Below are 15515 nucleotides of genomic sequence, written 5' to 3' on the forward strand. Positions count from 1 at the left end.
CCTCACCCCCTGCCCTCAGGCCCTCCTCAGTTCCTCACCCACCTGCAGCAGCGCTTTGCAGATTTGGAGGTGAACCGCGAGCAGCATGTCCAGCTCCGGAGCCCCAGCCGTGAGCTCCTTGGATGACGCTTTCAGCGATGGCGGTAGAGGTGGGGTCCTGTCCGATCTGAGTTGAATTGAGAACTGAGTGACCATTCAGTTAGCAGCTCCACTGCCTCCAAGGGGAGAGGAAGCCCTCCCTCCCTGGAGAGCTCTGATCAGGGAGGCCAATTCCAGGTCCCAGGGAGATGGAGTTAAACTGAGGATAAAACTAAGAGAAAAGGAGAAGCAGCAAAAGGTGGTAACAACTCAAAACGGGTGCTGGGATGGTGTGGGCCCCTCAGCCTTCCAGGGTGTGCGATGTGCAGCAGAAGCCTAAGGTGCAAACTAATTCCTAGCTCTATGACTCTGGACAAGCCTGCCTCCCCTGGCCTCAGTTCACTCATCTGTAAAGTGGGGACAGGAATCCCAAGCTCAGGGCCACGGTAGGTGAGCAAGACACAAGTGTACCCAGCACCATGTCCGCTCTGTGGCAGGGGCTGAACCTGAGCCCTGGGAGGGTGGCAGTAACACCATAATGCTGGGTGGAAATGCACACCCTCCCCAGGGCATCGTGAGAGGAGAGAAGTGTAGCCTGTTTATGCGCTTCTGTGCTGCGGAGATCTGGGTGCAGGGGAAGCACTTGAGGGGCTCAAGTGGACAGGTGGGGGCTGCTTCACCGAGAAGGAAGTTGTCCCAGATGAAGATGGACGGTTGTGCAATGGGAACGGGGAGCGGGGTCACTACTGCGCGACTGTTCTGTAGAGGGCAGAGGCTGCACTGCATGCAGTGTTGTTATCTTTTAAGATTAAAAAGAAGCCCCTCGGTCAGAGCAGAAGGCTCAGGGCCAGGCTGAGGCATCTTCATTTGCTCAGTGGTCACTGAGGAGCTGCTCTGGGCCAGGCGGGGCTGGGACATGCACATCAGGGCCTGGGCCATGGGAGACACAGGCCGGGAGGCTGGCAAACAGTGTGGCTCTGAGGCTGGTCACTGGGGCAGCACGGGGAGGGCTACACTCACCGGGGGTCCTGGGAGCCCCCAAACAGGGCCAGCTCGTGCGGGGTGATGTGGGCGTTGAGGAAGGAGAAACTCTCCAGGATGCACTCCATCAGGCTGTCGGTGGAGGCATGCTCCTGGCGGGCTCCACGGGGCTGTGGACAGACAGATGGCCAGACCTCAGGGCAGCCCGCTCACCTGCCCAGCACACCGACCTTCACAGCGTCACTGTCCCTCAGCAGGGCTTCAGTCCCCCAAGTCAAAGATGGGCAGGGGGGGCGCGTCTCCAAGGTCCCTCCCTAGTGGCTTGTGACAGGTCTGGCAGAACAGCTGGAGGGAGACAGATCTGAAAAACCTCACCAGTCACAAACACCCCCAGGGACAGGACAAGTGACAGGAGTGAGCAGGAGAGCAGGGCCCTCCCCCAAGAGATCTGCTCTGCCGCCACCGACACCTGCCACCTGGAGTGTGGGGCCATGGCTGTCAGATCGCTCAGTTTTCTAAGAAAAGCTGGAAACCTAGATTTTTATGGGGAGCTGCCCAGTTTCTAAATATTGACAACTAATTCCAAATTATTTTTAAAATACGGCATGGGTGGGGGAGGGTATAACTCAAGCGGCAGAGTGTGTGCTTAGCAATCCCCAGTACCTCCGTTAAAAAAAAATAATTAAATAAACAAAGCTAATGACTTCCCCCACAAAAAGAAACTTAAAAAAAACAAAAACAAAAAATGGTGTGGGTCAGGCCAAACAGCTCTTCAGGAGGCTCACAGGCTCCAGCTGAGCCTCTGGATTCCAGGTGTCTCTTCTCCCGGGGAGACGTGGAAGGAGGGGGTTTTGCCAACGGGCGCGGGGGCAGGAGAGAGGGCAGGAGCCACCGCTTCTCCACCAGTCAGGTCATCACAGCCTCCTGGTGGCGGGTCCCCGATGAATCGGGGACTCCGGGGCTGATTCCCATCCCCACGCCTGGCTCCCCAGGGCCTTGTCCCACACAAAGTGCACCCAAGACCCAGCCTGAGCAGATGCCGCCCTGCAAGCCAAAACTGGGCTGACCAAAGTTGAGCCCAAAAAGAAAACCTTGAGCAACAAGAGAAGAATAAGGCTAGTTGCAGAGATTTCCTTGCCTGATAGAAAAAAAAATGTGTATCTGCAGATATGTGTGTGCCCATGTGCACGTGCACACACACGCACCCACACACACACACACAATCAGTTCTTGTTACTGCCGGTAGTTATGGTGTATACAGCTGCCGTGACCACTGACTTTGCACACTGAGCCCTTGTTCCCCGGAGAAGTGCAGAGACCGTGAGCTTCGGGTCACATTTTCATCAACCGATCAAGATGAAACCTTGTCTTACGTGTGTCTGTTTAAAGACATCTTATTTAATACAGACTGTATCTTTGCGTCGTTAACACTGAACTCAAGGTCAACAACATTTTAACTCACGCCTGAACAGAGCTTTGCTCACACACAGATTTTCTCCATAAAGCACTTTAGGAATGCTAGCCAGCGCCTCAGCTCGGCACCCGGGGGCTGTTTCAAACCATGAAATCGGCAGAAATCAGCGCAGGAATGTGGACAACACAGCACCAGGTGGACGTGAAAGGACACTTGGTACAGGGTGAGCCAAGACAAGAAAGAAGAGCGGCGCCTGCTTCAGCCTCAGCCGAGACCCTGAACATCAGGTGACTCAGATTTTTGCCCCTCTGCACGCACCCCAGAACGACCTGGGAAATGTCACGAGCAAGTTTCAGCCGGTGGGTGAATTCACAAAAACAGAACCCATGAGTGTGAGAACCAGCTCCGCGCGCGCGCGCGCGCGCGTGTGTGTGTATTTAAACATGCATATTTATACACACACAAAATTAAATCCTCATTAAATCCTCACAGATACACACACATATAAATATGTGTATTTATACACATATACATGTTTGTACAATTTCTCTTGAAAAAACTCAAATTAAAAACCACAGCCTATAATCATTTTTTTGTTCTGACTTGCTTGACCCCAAAAAGAAAAGTTCCTCAAAGATGTTTAAAATTACTGTCTTGTGGTCTTATTTTTAAGATGTTTAGGTAAAGTTTGTATAATTTTTCAAAATACAGGTATGTGACAGACTGCTGTGTGCATGCTGACTCAAACGGTTCTACATAAAAAAGCTGTGAAGAAATTCAAAAAAGGTGATGTTATTTCTTAAATTTTTTTCTTGACATTTTCTGGCACGTCCTTTAAAAGCACAGTAGCAGCGACAAACGGTGAACCCATGGTTACTAGATACAAAAAATTAAGCTTTGTTCCACCTGTGCTGGATTGTAACCTTGAGGGGCTTAGGGATAAAACAACCAAAACTAAGTTTTGGAGAAAGCTGTTTAACTATTTCAGTGCCAGTGTTTGTCCTGCACAAAAGACAGTGGTTCCATAAATTAATTAATGTATCAGTAGGTGCTGGTTTTACACATTTTATTTTATGTACATCTAATGTTATGTAAGCCAAATATGTATATACATATATGATCATCTGCTTCTGAGAACCACCCAAGAACAGCCCCTGGCGTGGGCCTTGTTGAGAAGTTTCAGTGTGGGGTGTGTGGCTGTGAGGGCCTTCCTCTGTACCAGCTCTGTCCCTGAGAACACCCCAAATTTGGGATTTTAATGCCAAGCCACAGCCCCACCTGCCAGGGTCAGAAGATGCAAGATGGGGCTGGGTTCTGGCCGGACTTGGAGTAAGTTATCCACTCTGAGCCCCGACTTCCTCTTATTACCCTGCTCCCAGCCCAATAAGGGCCACTTGACAGATGAGCAGACTGAGGCCCAGAGAGGAGACATCGCCCACCCGGGTCACACGGGGTGAGGCCAGGGTGCTGGCCCAGGCTGGCCGCCCCAGGAACCCACTCCATGTCGTTGCACCATCAGCGAAGCAGGGCTTCTGCCCAGCGAAGAGTGGACATACCTTCAGCCGGTCCCTGAAGCCGAGGACCTGGTACTCCAGCTCCCGGAGCTGGGGCGGGGCAGGGTCTCTGGACCGCAGTAAATCCAGGACCTCCTGCAGGGGCCTCTCAAGGGGCACCCGGGGCCCATCTACATCCTCAGTTTCTCCTTCATCGTGGCCCTCCTGGCTCCCCGGGATCCTGTGGTCGTGGAACGGGGAGCCCTGTGGCAGGTCCAGGCTTTCCACTCCAAAATTTCTCCAGCCAGGCTGCTCCACAAATGCACCCTCTGCCAGGTGGAACATCTCTGGCAGGAGGCCCAGGGGTGGGGGGTCCTCCTGGGCCTCCTCTTCAATAGAGATGTTGGGGCCGATGGCCAAGGGCAGGAACCCTACATCCGAGGTAGACACTGACGTGCTGGTCTCAGTGTCTCGGGGGTCCTCGGAGCTGAAGGAGTCCATCTCAGGCAGCTCCTGACTCTGGCTCCGCAGGCTGGGGCCCCGAATGTCACCGTCAGACAGGCAGCTGAGGATAGAGGTGGCCCTCGGCTGGTCCAGCAGCAAGGCCTGCTGTGCTGGCTGCTGCAGGACAGACTGGAGAGAGGGACACAGGACCAGCCTCAGCAGCCACCCCGGGGACCACAGCAAGGCCCCCAGACAGCCCTCCCCTCACAGACGCCTGCTCTGCACACCCACGTTCTCAGGATGACTGACGGCCACTGAGATGACTGGCAGCCCGGAAGTGCTGCTAAGAGCCTGGAACCTCTCGGCCATTTCCCTCATCACCCTCCATCTCACTTCTTTCCAGCTCCAGCCAGTTCTAAGAGCCTCTCCACAACTCCCTGAGGGTGGCATTGTTATAACTTCAGAGGGGCTGGGCACCGGCTGAAACTCAGGCTGCAGGAATGAGGACTGAAGTGCAAGAATCTTAATCCAGGGGTGCTGACATGAACCCTAACCCCCTCTGCTGCACCCTGACCAACCAGACCAATAATAAAGGTTAATGTTCCTACAGCACCGTCTGCTTTTGCCAGGCATTCCTGAAAGCACTTCTCATTTACTCATTTAACCCTCACAAAACCCCATCAGCGTGGTGCTGTTATTCTCATTTCTCTGATACAGAAATTGAAGTCCAAAGAGGTTGAGTGACTTGCCCAAAGTCACACAGCAGATGAAAGGCAAAGAATTTGAACCCTGGGCCATCTGGCTCCAGTCTCCATGCTCTTGACCACAGATGATTTTTTTAACCAAGGTACACTGGGACCACCATGGCCAGACAAGGAAGTTTCCTCCAAACGCACAGGCTGCCGGGATCATTTAAAGCCACCCTCCCTGACTAAGCGCCATAAGCGTGTAGCAGGTTGGTCCAGCTCAGCATCACCCTCTGGGCTTGACAGAATGTCCTGGTTTTTGTCTCTGTTCCTGGACCCTCACTAGGGCATCTGTTTTGGGAAGATACTTGACCACACTTAGATGATGTGTGTATCAGGTTATTCCTGCCCTGTCATTGGTAACAGCAAGGAACTGAAACAACCTCAATATCTTATTAAATAAAGTGCAATTTTTTAGCCAAAATGTGGAAGTCTGCATGGTGCAAAGAAAGAGCGAGGCGTGTTCTTGGGAACAACAGCGAAGACTCCAGCATGTGACTGTGTTAAACGCCGCTGTGGGATAAAGATGCATCGGCCCCCAGATGGCACAGAGTATCTCTGGAGGAATGTGGAGGAAGGTGACAACAGTAGCCTGTGCTAAGGAGGGGACCCAGGAGGTCGCAGGAAAGAGGTGCTTTACAATACACGGTGTCAAGGTGTTACCTACTGGAAACATACTGAAGTGTAAAACAGTTTGGAGACCAAGGCCACGGCTAGAGTGGCAGAACCATCCAGAGAACCCCATCCCAGGCATCCAAGAGAGCCAGCCAAGCCCAGAACCAAGTCCAGAGGCCCCAGAATGGAGGGTCTGGCAGCAAGGAAGAAAAAATACAGATAAAACACCCAGGGTAACTCCAAAACAAGGGAGGCTGAGCCCAAAGCGTGCTACATCCAGAGGTGCCAGGCTGCTGAGCCCAGCCCCACGTGCTGGCCCCAGTCCCAGCGTGACCACGGCATCCCTGCCGGGTGAGGCTGACTCACCACGTAGTACCTCTCCCGGAAGCTGGGGGTGCTCGGGGGTGTCCAGTTGTACAAGGAGCCCTTCCTGCTGCCCATGGAGAATTTGCCCACGGGGCTGGGCGACACCAGGAAGCTCTCAGTGTCAAACGGGCTGGAGGAGAGCAGAGACCAGGGTGTCATGGATGGCTGGAGGACGCTGGCCGGAAACAGGCCCCAGGGACTTAAGAGGTGGAGGTTCAGGGAGGGGCAGGCACAGCCGAGGGACTCCAGCTTCACATTCTCAACCCTCTTGGAAACGTCTCTCAGACGCCCACCGCCCTGGGGGCCCGTAGCCAGATGGCGAGGGGCAACGAAAGGCCACCACACATGTGAATGACACCCCCCTTTAGAGGCCCTTTGAGAAGCTCAGGAGACCAGTGGTGGACACTCAGCTCTGCCATTTTCTGGGTAAACCATGTTACTGCCCCCCTCAGATTCCTCATCAGTCGAGGGGCACCAGTCACAGGGAAGGTTGCAGATCCACAGTGAAATAACAGGGGTGACACTCCAGCCCAGCCCTCACCGAGCCTGCCCTTGGAAGAAGGAGGTCTGGTCAGCCCTCCCTGCCTCGTGGAAACCTGCTTGCTTGTTTGCACACAGGCCTGGCTCGCAGCATCTGGGCCCAGCCCAGCCACGGGGGCCTGAGGCTCAGCGGCAGCTCCTGGAAGCCTTCCCTGCCTGCCCAGGGCAGCTGCGGGCTAGCAGGACGCCCAGGGCCTTGTACTTGGCGCTGGCCAAGGGTTTCAGGGCACTGGGCAGCCCCCTGCCCTGAACACTTGAGAGGGGTGCTCGGCCTCGCTAGACAAATGAGGACACTGAGGCTGGGGTGTCACCTGTTTGAATTCACCCAGCTCACCAGGAAGAGGACAGCAGCTCCAGTGTCCCCAGCTCGGACCCCACCCCAGGGAGAAAGGAGAGACTGGCCCCAACTGGTCAGAAGAAGCACCAGAGCAGAGGACATGCATCTCAGCCCCTTTGCTCCTGCAGCACCTGCCCTGGGGAATAAGGAGAAAGGAATTCCCTCGAAACACAGGATTTCATTTGGGAAAAAAAGCTCTGCTACCCAAGAACAAAACCTGTGGAAATGACCAGCGATCGCTGGGCAGGGGTTGCTCTCATGAGAGTCGTCCATCCATGGGGCTGTGGTGACCATCCACGAGGGGACTCAAGGTGACCGCTCAGCCTGTGCCTGGCGATCAGCGGGGTCAACGGGAAATGAGGTGGTGGGAGCAGTAAGGTGAGTCCTCCTGGGCAGAGGCAGGCTTCTCCCAGGAACCAAGTCCAGGTGGCTGCTCTAAAGTGTCCTGGCCAGCCCAGGTCTTTAACAGTCACTTGTTCAAAAGTGAGAAGGGAATTAAAACTCAGAGGGCGGCGGCCGGTGAGGTGGGGGCAGGACTGCCGAGAAGGGTCTGGGCCCCAGCCGGTCTGCGGGGCAGGGTGCTAGGGCGCAGTCCGGCCACCAGAGGGAGCCAGAGAGGCCTCTCCTCTTCTCTCTGGGTGGGAGTTTGGGGCTGACCTGGGGGCGGGGCAGCAGGCCCGGGGCAGGGGGGAGGCGGCTACCCCGACTCACTTCCAAAGCACCTCCAGCTGCAGCTTGATGGTGCCCAGCTCTGTGATGTCCACCACGATGACCTGCGGTCGGGTGGTGAAGAAGTCGGTGATATCACACGTGACTGCGCCCACCGCCAGCGAGCTCAGGCCGCGAAGCTCTGTCACCTGGGAGGCGGGGGTGGTTTGCGGAGTTGTGGGTGGTGTCTGAGCCGAGCCCCTGGCGCCCTGGCCCCGCCCATGACCCCACCCACCTTGATTTCGAAGTTCTCGTGCAGGGTAGGGATGAAGGCCTTCTCCTCCTCATCCCAGGTCTGGCTGTCGTCAGACTCGATCCGGCCCCTCAGCTTCCAGCGCTGGCGGCCCAGGCGCATGAGCACCTGAGGGCCAGACCCAAGAAGGGAGGAGTCAGCTGCCCCCCATACCGCCTGCCTAGGGGCCCTCCTGCCAGCCAGGTGGAGGTGGGGATAGAAACCCAGCTGGGACCCTGGTTCCTAGCAGCTCCCAACCCCCAAAGGCCTGGTGGGGAGTCCTGGGGACTGGCCCCAGAGGGTGGCCATACCTCGTACTGGTCTCCGGGACAGAGGCGTGCGTAGCCCACCAAGCCTGGAACATAGAGACTCGCTAATCTCTTCACTCTCTTCTGTCCCTGCCCTGGGGATCACGGGACCTCACACGGGGAGCCCCAACCACAGTGTGAGTATCAGCTTCAGGGAGGGGTGAGCCATCATGATGACAAAGGACAGGCCTGGGTCCACACTTTCAACCCAGAGGGGGAACTGGACTTGCAAGTCACAGGTCACAAGTCACAGGAGTGGAAACCAGGGCTGGGCCTGGACCCCCGTGATTCTGACCGACCCCCACCCTCAGCAGAGGCTCCAGGGACCCGGAGAAGGCCTGACCCTACACCCAAACTGGCACCTGCCCACCCACTCCCAGCCCTGTTCTGTTACCTTTCATCCTGATGTGGAACTCGCCCAGATGAACCTCCAGGGCCCCCTCGATGAGCCACATGTCCTGCAAAGCCCCACACAATGTGGCTCACTGCTTGTCCCGGGGCTAGGCCACCGGTGACGCACAGATCCTGCCAGACAGAGGCCCCGGGGCGGAGAGAGACGCTCCCTCAGGGCCCAGGAAACCTCCGAGACTGGGCCCGCCGTTCTCCGCGCTCCCCGCCCCGCCACTGCCACCCACCTCGGTGCACTCCTGCAGGCTGCGGCCCAGCTCCTGCAGGCTCTCTCGGGAGGCGCGGCTCGGCGGGCACCTGGAGAAGGCCCGCTGCATGTTGGAGGCGCCGTCGCGCAGGCGGCACTGGATGCAGTAGCCCTCGTAGAGCTCGTCCACCTGCGGGGGCACTGGCCAGTGGGCGCTGCCCACGCCGAGGGGCGGGGCCCCGATCTGCCTGTCACTCACCCCTGAGCTCTGACCCGACCCCAGCCCCGGCCCCATTTCACACCCTGCTCCACTGTGGGCAGCGCTGCGCCCGCTGGTGGTAAATGGGAGCCCACGGCCCGGTGCGGAAACTGCCTCTGTCTCATCCACATCGTATCCCCAGCACCCGGCAGCGGCTGGCGCGCAGCTAGTGCACAACAGAACTAGTGAACTGGGTGGCTGAGTACATCCTTTACCCTCTCCCTGTCCAATTTCTCTATTGGGAAGTAGAAGAGGTGGATTTGTGATTTTTCTGCCAACCCACTGGGCTACTGGGAAGAATTTGAGAATATAAAGCTTGAGGGACTTGCTGTGCGACCTTGGGCCAAACCTGGTCCCTCTCTGGGCCTCTACTCTCCTATCTGTACAATGGTGTGGCTGGACTCAGGATTCCCAAGCCTTAACCCAGCCCTCTGATCCCCACCTCAGGGCTGAGCCCCTGTCGTTTCTCTAGCTGCCTGGCACCCAGAGAATCTTCCCCTGCTAACCCAGCAGAGGCCCAGCAAGCTGAGAGACTGGGCCACCCCAGAAGCCAGGCTGACCTTGCTGATGTGAAACTCCATCTTCCGAATGTGCCTTTCCACAGAGCGTGTTTGCTTCTCCCAGAAAAAGAGAAGATGCTTTAAAAGTAGCCTGAGCCACCCTCCAGCCCCCCAGCCCCCTGCCACCCTCCTCCAGGTCCTAACACAGAGAACTGGGCTAGAAGCCAGGCCAGTGCCTCAGCATCCCTGAGGAAGGCTCATCATGGACCTCAGGTTCCCCACTTGTAAAGTGGGGAGGAAGCCCAGGGGTTCCTCCTCTGGACAGCCAGGAGGATGGGATGTGAGCAAAGAGTTTATTCTCCTCCAGCTGGGCCCAGGCACCGCCCAGCTTGCTTACCAAGTGCAGACAGATGTTTCACTCACCTTGTCCAGGTCATAATAGAAAGCCTATGGGGAAGGAAAGGAGAGAGGGAGGAGGTATCAGGGCTCCGGTGCTCCTCCAAGACCCATGAGGCTACATCCCAGGGGCACCTGAGCTCAGAGGACAAAATGCCAGTGGCCACTTCATCCTCTGAGGCCTGTAGTCAGCAAGCTATTGTCCAGGTAGAGGGGGAAGAATGATTAAATACATTTGCTTTGGGTGAGGCAGCTCTAGGCCTGACTCTGTTTCCCAGCTGTGTGTCCCAGGCAAGTTACTCAACCTCTCTGAGCCTCCATTGCCCTATATAAAATGTGGTAGGCCATAGAACCTACACTATAGGGTTGTTCTGAAGAGTAAAGGACAGTGTAAACACTCAACAAGAGAAGGACCACTGTGATTTGATTGTTTAAAGAGTGACTTCAGTCATGACCAGAGAATTTGAGAATGGGAGAGGCAGCTGGCACCTCCCAGGAGTTCAGGCTTCAGGAAGCTGCAGATCTAGACTGGTTCATCCCCACTCAGGGCCATGGTGTGGCCAGCAAAAGGAATATATTGTCGGGGTGGGTGAATCTTTGTATAGAGGATCAAATAGTAAAATTTTCAGGCTTTACAGACCATATGGTTCCATCCCTTGGTGCAGGAAAGCAGCCATAGACAATATATAAGTGATGAGTATGGCTGTGTTCATATAAACTTTAATTCCAGAACAGGCCCTGCTTTGCCCATGTGGGTTAGACTCACTGTATCTGAGCCTGGAAGAATTTCCATGGGTTGGAGATCCACTAAGAAGAAAAAGCAAGATGTGGCAGAGAATGTAAGTTGTGATTTCATTTTTATAAGACAACTGTTGACCAAAACCCTCTCTACACACTGTCTGTCTATTTACATGATTATGTGACCGGGGAGAAAAATGTGGAATGATAAATACTAGATTGTCCTCAGGGGTTAAACAGGGTGGGACAGAGAAGGTTGGAGTGGGTGGGGGTTCAAGCAAGAAGGAAAAGATGGATTAAACCCCCTGGAGTCTTTTTTCCCATTTGTGTGACATGCACGTGTGGGATTATGAAATTAACACTCCATATAAGAAATTAAGAAATTGGAAAGTTCCCAAGGTTTCGGAGAAAAAGTAACTACACAGCAATTTCTTGGAAGCTGCGAACCAGACCCCACATGCACCAGCCGCCTAGGAGGCCCTAGTGCAGTCACTGCCCCTTCCCTGCCTCAGTGTGCCCACCTATGAAATGGGAACAGCTAAAACACACAGACCTTTGCACAGAACTCACCTCCCTTAGAGTTGCTTTTGTTGCTGAGAGAGAGAGACCCCGGGGACATAAGAACAGACATACCCACGACGGGTGGGCGGTGCAGCAAGTGCTAGGAGGGGCTGGGAACCAGGGATGGGATCATGGCAGCGCCTTCTGTTTCTACGCTGACCTGCCTGCCCACCAAGGGCATGTGACTGAGCCCTTTCCTTCCCCTAGTGGGCCAGCACACTCGTGAGGCTGGGGGCCCTGCTCCCTGCCGACCTCTGAGGTCTTCTCCTCTGGGGCCAGGATACAGAGGTGGCTGGATACTATTTTGATAAGATTCATTTCCCACTCCCTGTTTTTGCAGTCCCCCCATCAGGTGGCCTATTCTATGCTTTGGCGCTTTGGAGGAGCGATGCTGGAATAAGCTGGAGAAAGCCACAGGCAGCCAGGCCTCCTGCTTTCTGTTTCCAGAAATCTAATCCCATTAAGGATGAGAGGGGTTTCACAAGGCAGCAGCCAAATAGAGGAGGCTGGGAGGGACTCTCCGAGACCAGAAAGAAAGAGCCCCTCACTGGAGAGACGGAGGTACCTGAGCAGCAGTGTCCTAGCTGGGCAGGCAGGTAAAATACAGGACACCCAGTCACATTTAAATTTCCAATAAACAATAAATAGATTTCTTTTTTAGTATAAGTATGTCCCAAAGATTACATGGGACATACTTGTACTGAAAATGATTTATTTCTCTGAAAATCAAATTTAACTGGGCACCCTATTTTTTGTTTGTTTTTGGCCTTGGGTTTTTGGGGTTTGTGGGGTTTGTTTTTGTTTGTTTTTTCCCTAAATCTGGCTCTTCTCAGGAGATGGCAAAAGCCCAGAGCAAGTGAGTCTTGGGCTAAATGGGTCCCAGGGTAGCCTCAAAGATGCGCCCCGGATGACAGCAAAACTGCAGAGCTGCTGGACATTGCGGGAGCATGCAGGGTTGATAAAGGACAGTGTGAGGGGCCACTGTGACACACCCTGGATCCGATGCCTGACCCAATTTCCTGCCATCACATAGGCCACACCGAATGCACGGGGCCTGGTTAGCCAAGACCTACAAAATAGGGCCATCTGATGTATACACACCTCTGTACACCTGCCCACCTTAAAGTTACTTCTAGAACTAAAGAGAGGATGGAGGCGGCCGTAAGATGTGTGAACTGCTGCTCCACGTGAGGGGTGGGGGCAGTGGGGGCGGCTTCCCACCAGCCTGTGAGGTTGAATTCATCAGGGTCCGAGTGAGGTTCATTCATCACAAAATAAAGAAGGCCCATTCCTCCAGCCTCTGATTTCGGAGACTGAGACTCACACCCGTGATGCAGGCAAGGGGTGAAGGGGGGTCCGCCTTTGAACCCCAGCCGAGGCTGCTCGGTGGGAAGGGCCTGGGAGGGGTCTCACCAGCCTGGAGTTCCTGCGCGTGTCCTTGTGGCGTCCTGACAGGTAGTCCAGCTCGGCCTGCTGGACGCACAGATACTCCCTGTGAGCAGAACAAGGGAAAGGAGTTTGAGAAGCAGTAGAGGAGGAAAGAAACTGGCGGGTGAGCGGTGTACGGGGCCGGAGGCAGCCTCAGTTGCCGGCACGGAGGGCGGCTGCGGTTCTCAGAGCGCAGAGCCAGCCCAGCACCCTGGAGCCGGGCCCCCGCTCGCTCGGCCTCCGGGTCCCACACGCCGAGCGAGGGCTGTCTGCTCAGCGCTGTGCACAATGGGGACTCTCTCAGGCGAATCCCCACACAGCTCTACAAATGGGGTCTACTGTTACTATACCGATTTCAGAGATGGGCAAACTGACTCTCAAGCAACTCAGCACAGAGTTTCACAGCAGGGAAGAGGCTGAACCCAGGTCTGAAACCAGGCAGTGGCCTCCAGAGGCCACTGTCTTCTCCCCAGCCCACGGGGAGGTCAGCGAGATCACGCCTCCTTCACAGACAAAGGCAGGCCCAGCACCAAGGACCAGAGAGAGGCCTGACGAACCCATTCTGAAGGCACAGAAAACAGTGGGTCAGAGGGGACTGATCATGTTGTGTTTTCCAGCCAAAGAGACTTGGACATAAACCCCGAGGTCTGGACTTGGAGGCCAGGTGGGGGCCCCATATTACTCCGTTGTAGATTTGCTGTAGGTGACTCACCCTCTCTGGGCCCACTTGTCCCACCTTCTGCTAGGCCACAGCTCGCTCAGGGGGTGGGCTCCCCAGGAAGAAGGAGCCACGGACCCCAGATAAGTCTCGTGCGGCCCTCATGGGAATCCCCACACTGTCCTGGGAGAGGAGCATGTTGGAGACAGGCCTCCACCCTCGGGGCACAACCCCCGTTCTCACTCGGCACCAGCACTGGGTGCACCGTGGGAGGAGGGTGAGAGATGCCCCCTGCGTGGGGAGCCAGGCCCCAGCCCGGGAGGAGGGAACATTCACGCTGAGCCCAGCGGGTAGTGGGGCAGGCAGCCCTGGCCCTGGAGCCCCACTCCCTGCTTCCTGGCTGGGGTCCTGGATGAGCTGCTTCCCGTTTTGGGGGCTCAGTTTCCTCTCCTGGAAAAGGAGGCTCAGAAATTCTCTCACAGCGTTCTCCGGGCATAAAGGACCCGATGTATATGAGGCACCAAACATGTCATAGCTGCTCTGCTGCTGCTTTCGTTATTATTATTATTATTATTATTATTATTATTATTATTATTAATTAGTGTGGGATGAAGAGCAGGAACACAAGAGGTAGAGGGCAGGGCAGGGCCTCCCAGGAGGAAGGAACGGATTCAATTTGGCAAGTGCATACGGTGGACCAGAGTCCTGCGGTGCCGCAGCCTCCCCTGACTCTCCACTGCCCCGGAGCTGTTTAGCAGGAGCCAAGGCACAAACACACGAAGAGGGTGGCACAGGGAGTGAATAATGAAAGGAAAGTCTAGAAAGGTTGACGGTCACAAAGGTCCCTGCACGCCCTCCCAAGGGCAGTAGGGAGCCACAGAAGAGACTGGAGTAGAGGAGAGAGTGGCAGGATAGAGAAGGGGTGGGGCAGAGGCAGTGAGCGCTGCAAGGAGGGTGCTGCTCCAATCGTGTTCCTGCCCCAGGGCCTTTGCATGTGTGGCTACCTTGGCCTGGAATGCTCTTCTCCCATTATCTGCAGGACTCACCCCTGTACTCCTTCAGGTTTTTGTTCAAATGTCACCTTCCTTGAACATCTTATTTTAAATCAGTCCCACACCATCTACCCTGATTTGTTTTTCCCCATAGCACTCACACCCTGTGACATACTCTGTATTCTACTTTTCTATACTTTTTATTGTCTATCGCCCACTTGGATGGCAGCTCCATGGGGCAGGGATCATTGTGTTTTGTTCATTTCTGTACCCTACGCCTAGCACTTCACAAGCCCTCAGAAAAAATATGGGGAATAAGGGAATGAATCTGCCTGTTCTGGCCTCTTCTCAGTGAATCAGTCAGTCTCTCCTTCACTCGAATCCAGCCACCTTGACCTCCAGCTGTTATTCAAGCTCCTACCTCAGGGCCTTTGCCTGTGCTGTTCCCTCTGCCCAGGAGGCTTGTCCCCCAGAGACCACTCCTTCTCAGACCATTCAGGTCTCAGAAACCATCAGAACCCCCTCAGAGAGTCTCTCCAGACCACCCTGTATGACAGGCCTTCCACACGTGATCTCTTCATCACCTTCATCACTGGAAGTTATGGCACTGATCACGTTACTTCTTTATTGCCATCCCCCCTCTACACTGTGAGCTCCACAAGACCAGGGTCCTCCTGCTGTATTCACTGTGTCCCCAGCGCCCAAGGATGGGGCCGAGCACATGGTTGCAACAAATAGCCCATCCTTACTTGAGGCCTCTCTTCAGTGCTTCGAAGATCTTCTTCACTTGTTGTGGCTTCGGGTCCGAGCAGACAGATCCCTTCCTCAGCGTGCCGTACATCTTGGAGGATTTTGCAGGCATTCGAGGTCTCACTGAGTTCCTGTGGATGGACTTTCTGTGAGAAGGGATGGAGGGGTCAGAGCAGAGGTCTGGATAAAGCCCTTCCTGGGGGCAGGCACTTTGGGAACTGTGGCCAGAACCCCAGACAGTCAGGAGACCTGGCCAAGTCCCATCTCACTGCCACCAAGCTTGCCAAGGTTGCCAAGACTCTCTGGGCCTCAGTTTTCTCATCTGTAAAATGAGGGCTTGGATTTGAGGATTAAAAGTATAACACTAACTTGATTT

General features: G+C 55.1%; 1 protein-coding gene across 7 annotated transcripts in view; it reads right to left on the reverse strand.

The window, feature by feature from the left end:
• Nucleotides 1–15515, reverse strand: part of RIPOR3 (RIPOR family member 3) — a 67523-nt gene that overhangs the window by 6826 nt on the left and 45182 nt on the right. For 5 of the 7 annotated variants that reach the window (XM_072944383.1, XM_072944378.1, XM_072944379.1 and 2 more), the window contains 13 exons: nucleotides 15139–15285; nucleotides 12725–12803; nucleotides 10040–10063; nucleotides 9677–9730; nucleotides 8898–9047; nucleotides 8657–8720; nucleotides 8266–8309; nucleotides 7958–8083; nucleotides 7726–7871; nucleotides 6138–6267; nucleotides 4030–4599; nucleotides 1099–1229; nucleotides 43–166 (listed from right to left, as the gene is read on the reverse strand). In XM_072944383.1, the coding sequence (XP_072800484.1) occupies nucleotides 43–166; nucleotides 1099–1229; nucleotides 4030–4599; nucleotides 6138–6267; nucleotides 7726–7871; nucleotides 7958–8083; nucleotides 8266–8309; nucleotides 8657–8720; nucleotides 8898–9047; nucleotides 9677–9730; nucleotides 10040–10063; nucleotides 12725–12803; nucleotides 15139–15285 (1789 nt within the window). The remainder of the gene's footprint in view (nucleotides 1–42; nucleotides 167–1098; nucleotides 1230–4029; nucleotides 4600–6137; nucleotides 6268–7725; nucleotides 7872–7957; nucleotides 8084–8265; nucleotides 8310–8656; nucleotides 8721–8897; nucleotides 9048–9676; nucleotides 9731–10039; nucleotides 10064–12724; nucleotides 12804–15138; nucleotides 15286–15515) is intronic. The other 2 variants (XM_072944381.1, XM_072944382.1) reach the window with 1 other exon arrangement.

This window comes from Vicugna pacos, chromosome 19, assembly GCF_048564905.1.
Source record: "Vicugna pacos chromosome 19, VicPac4, whole genome shotgun sequence".
Taxonomy (NCBI): domain Eukaryota; kingdom Metazoa; phylum Chordata; class Mammalia; order Artiodactyla; family Camelidae; genus Vicugna; species Vicugna pacos.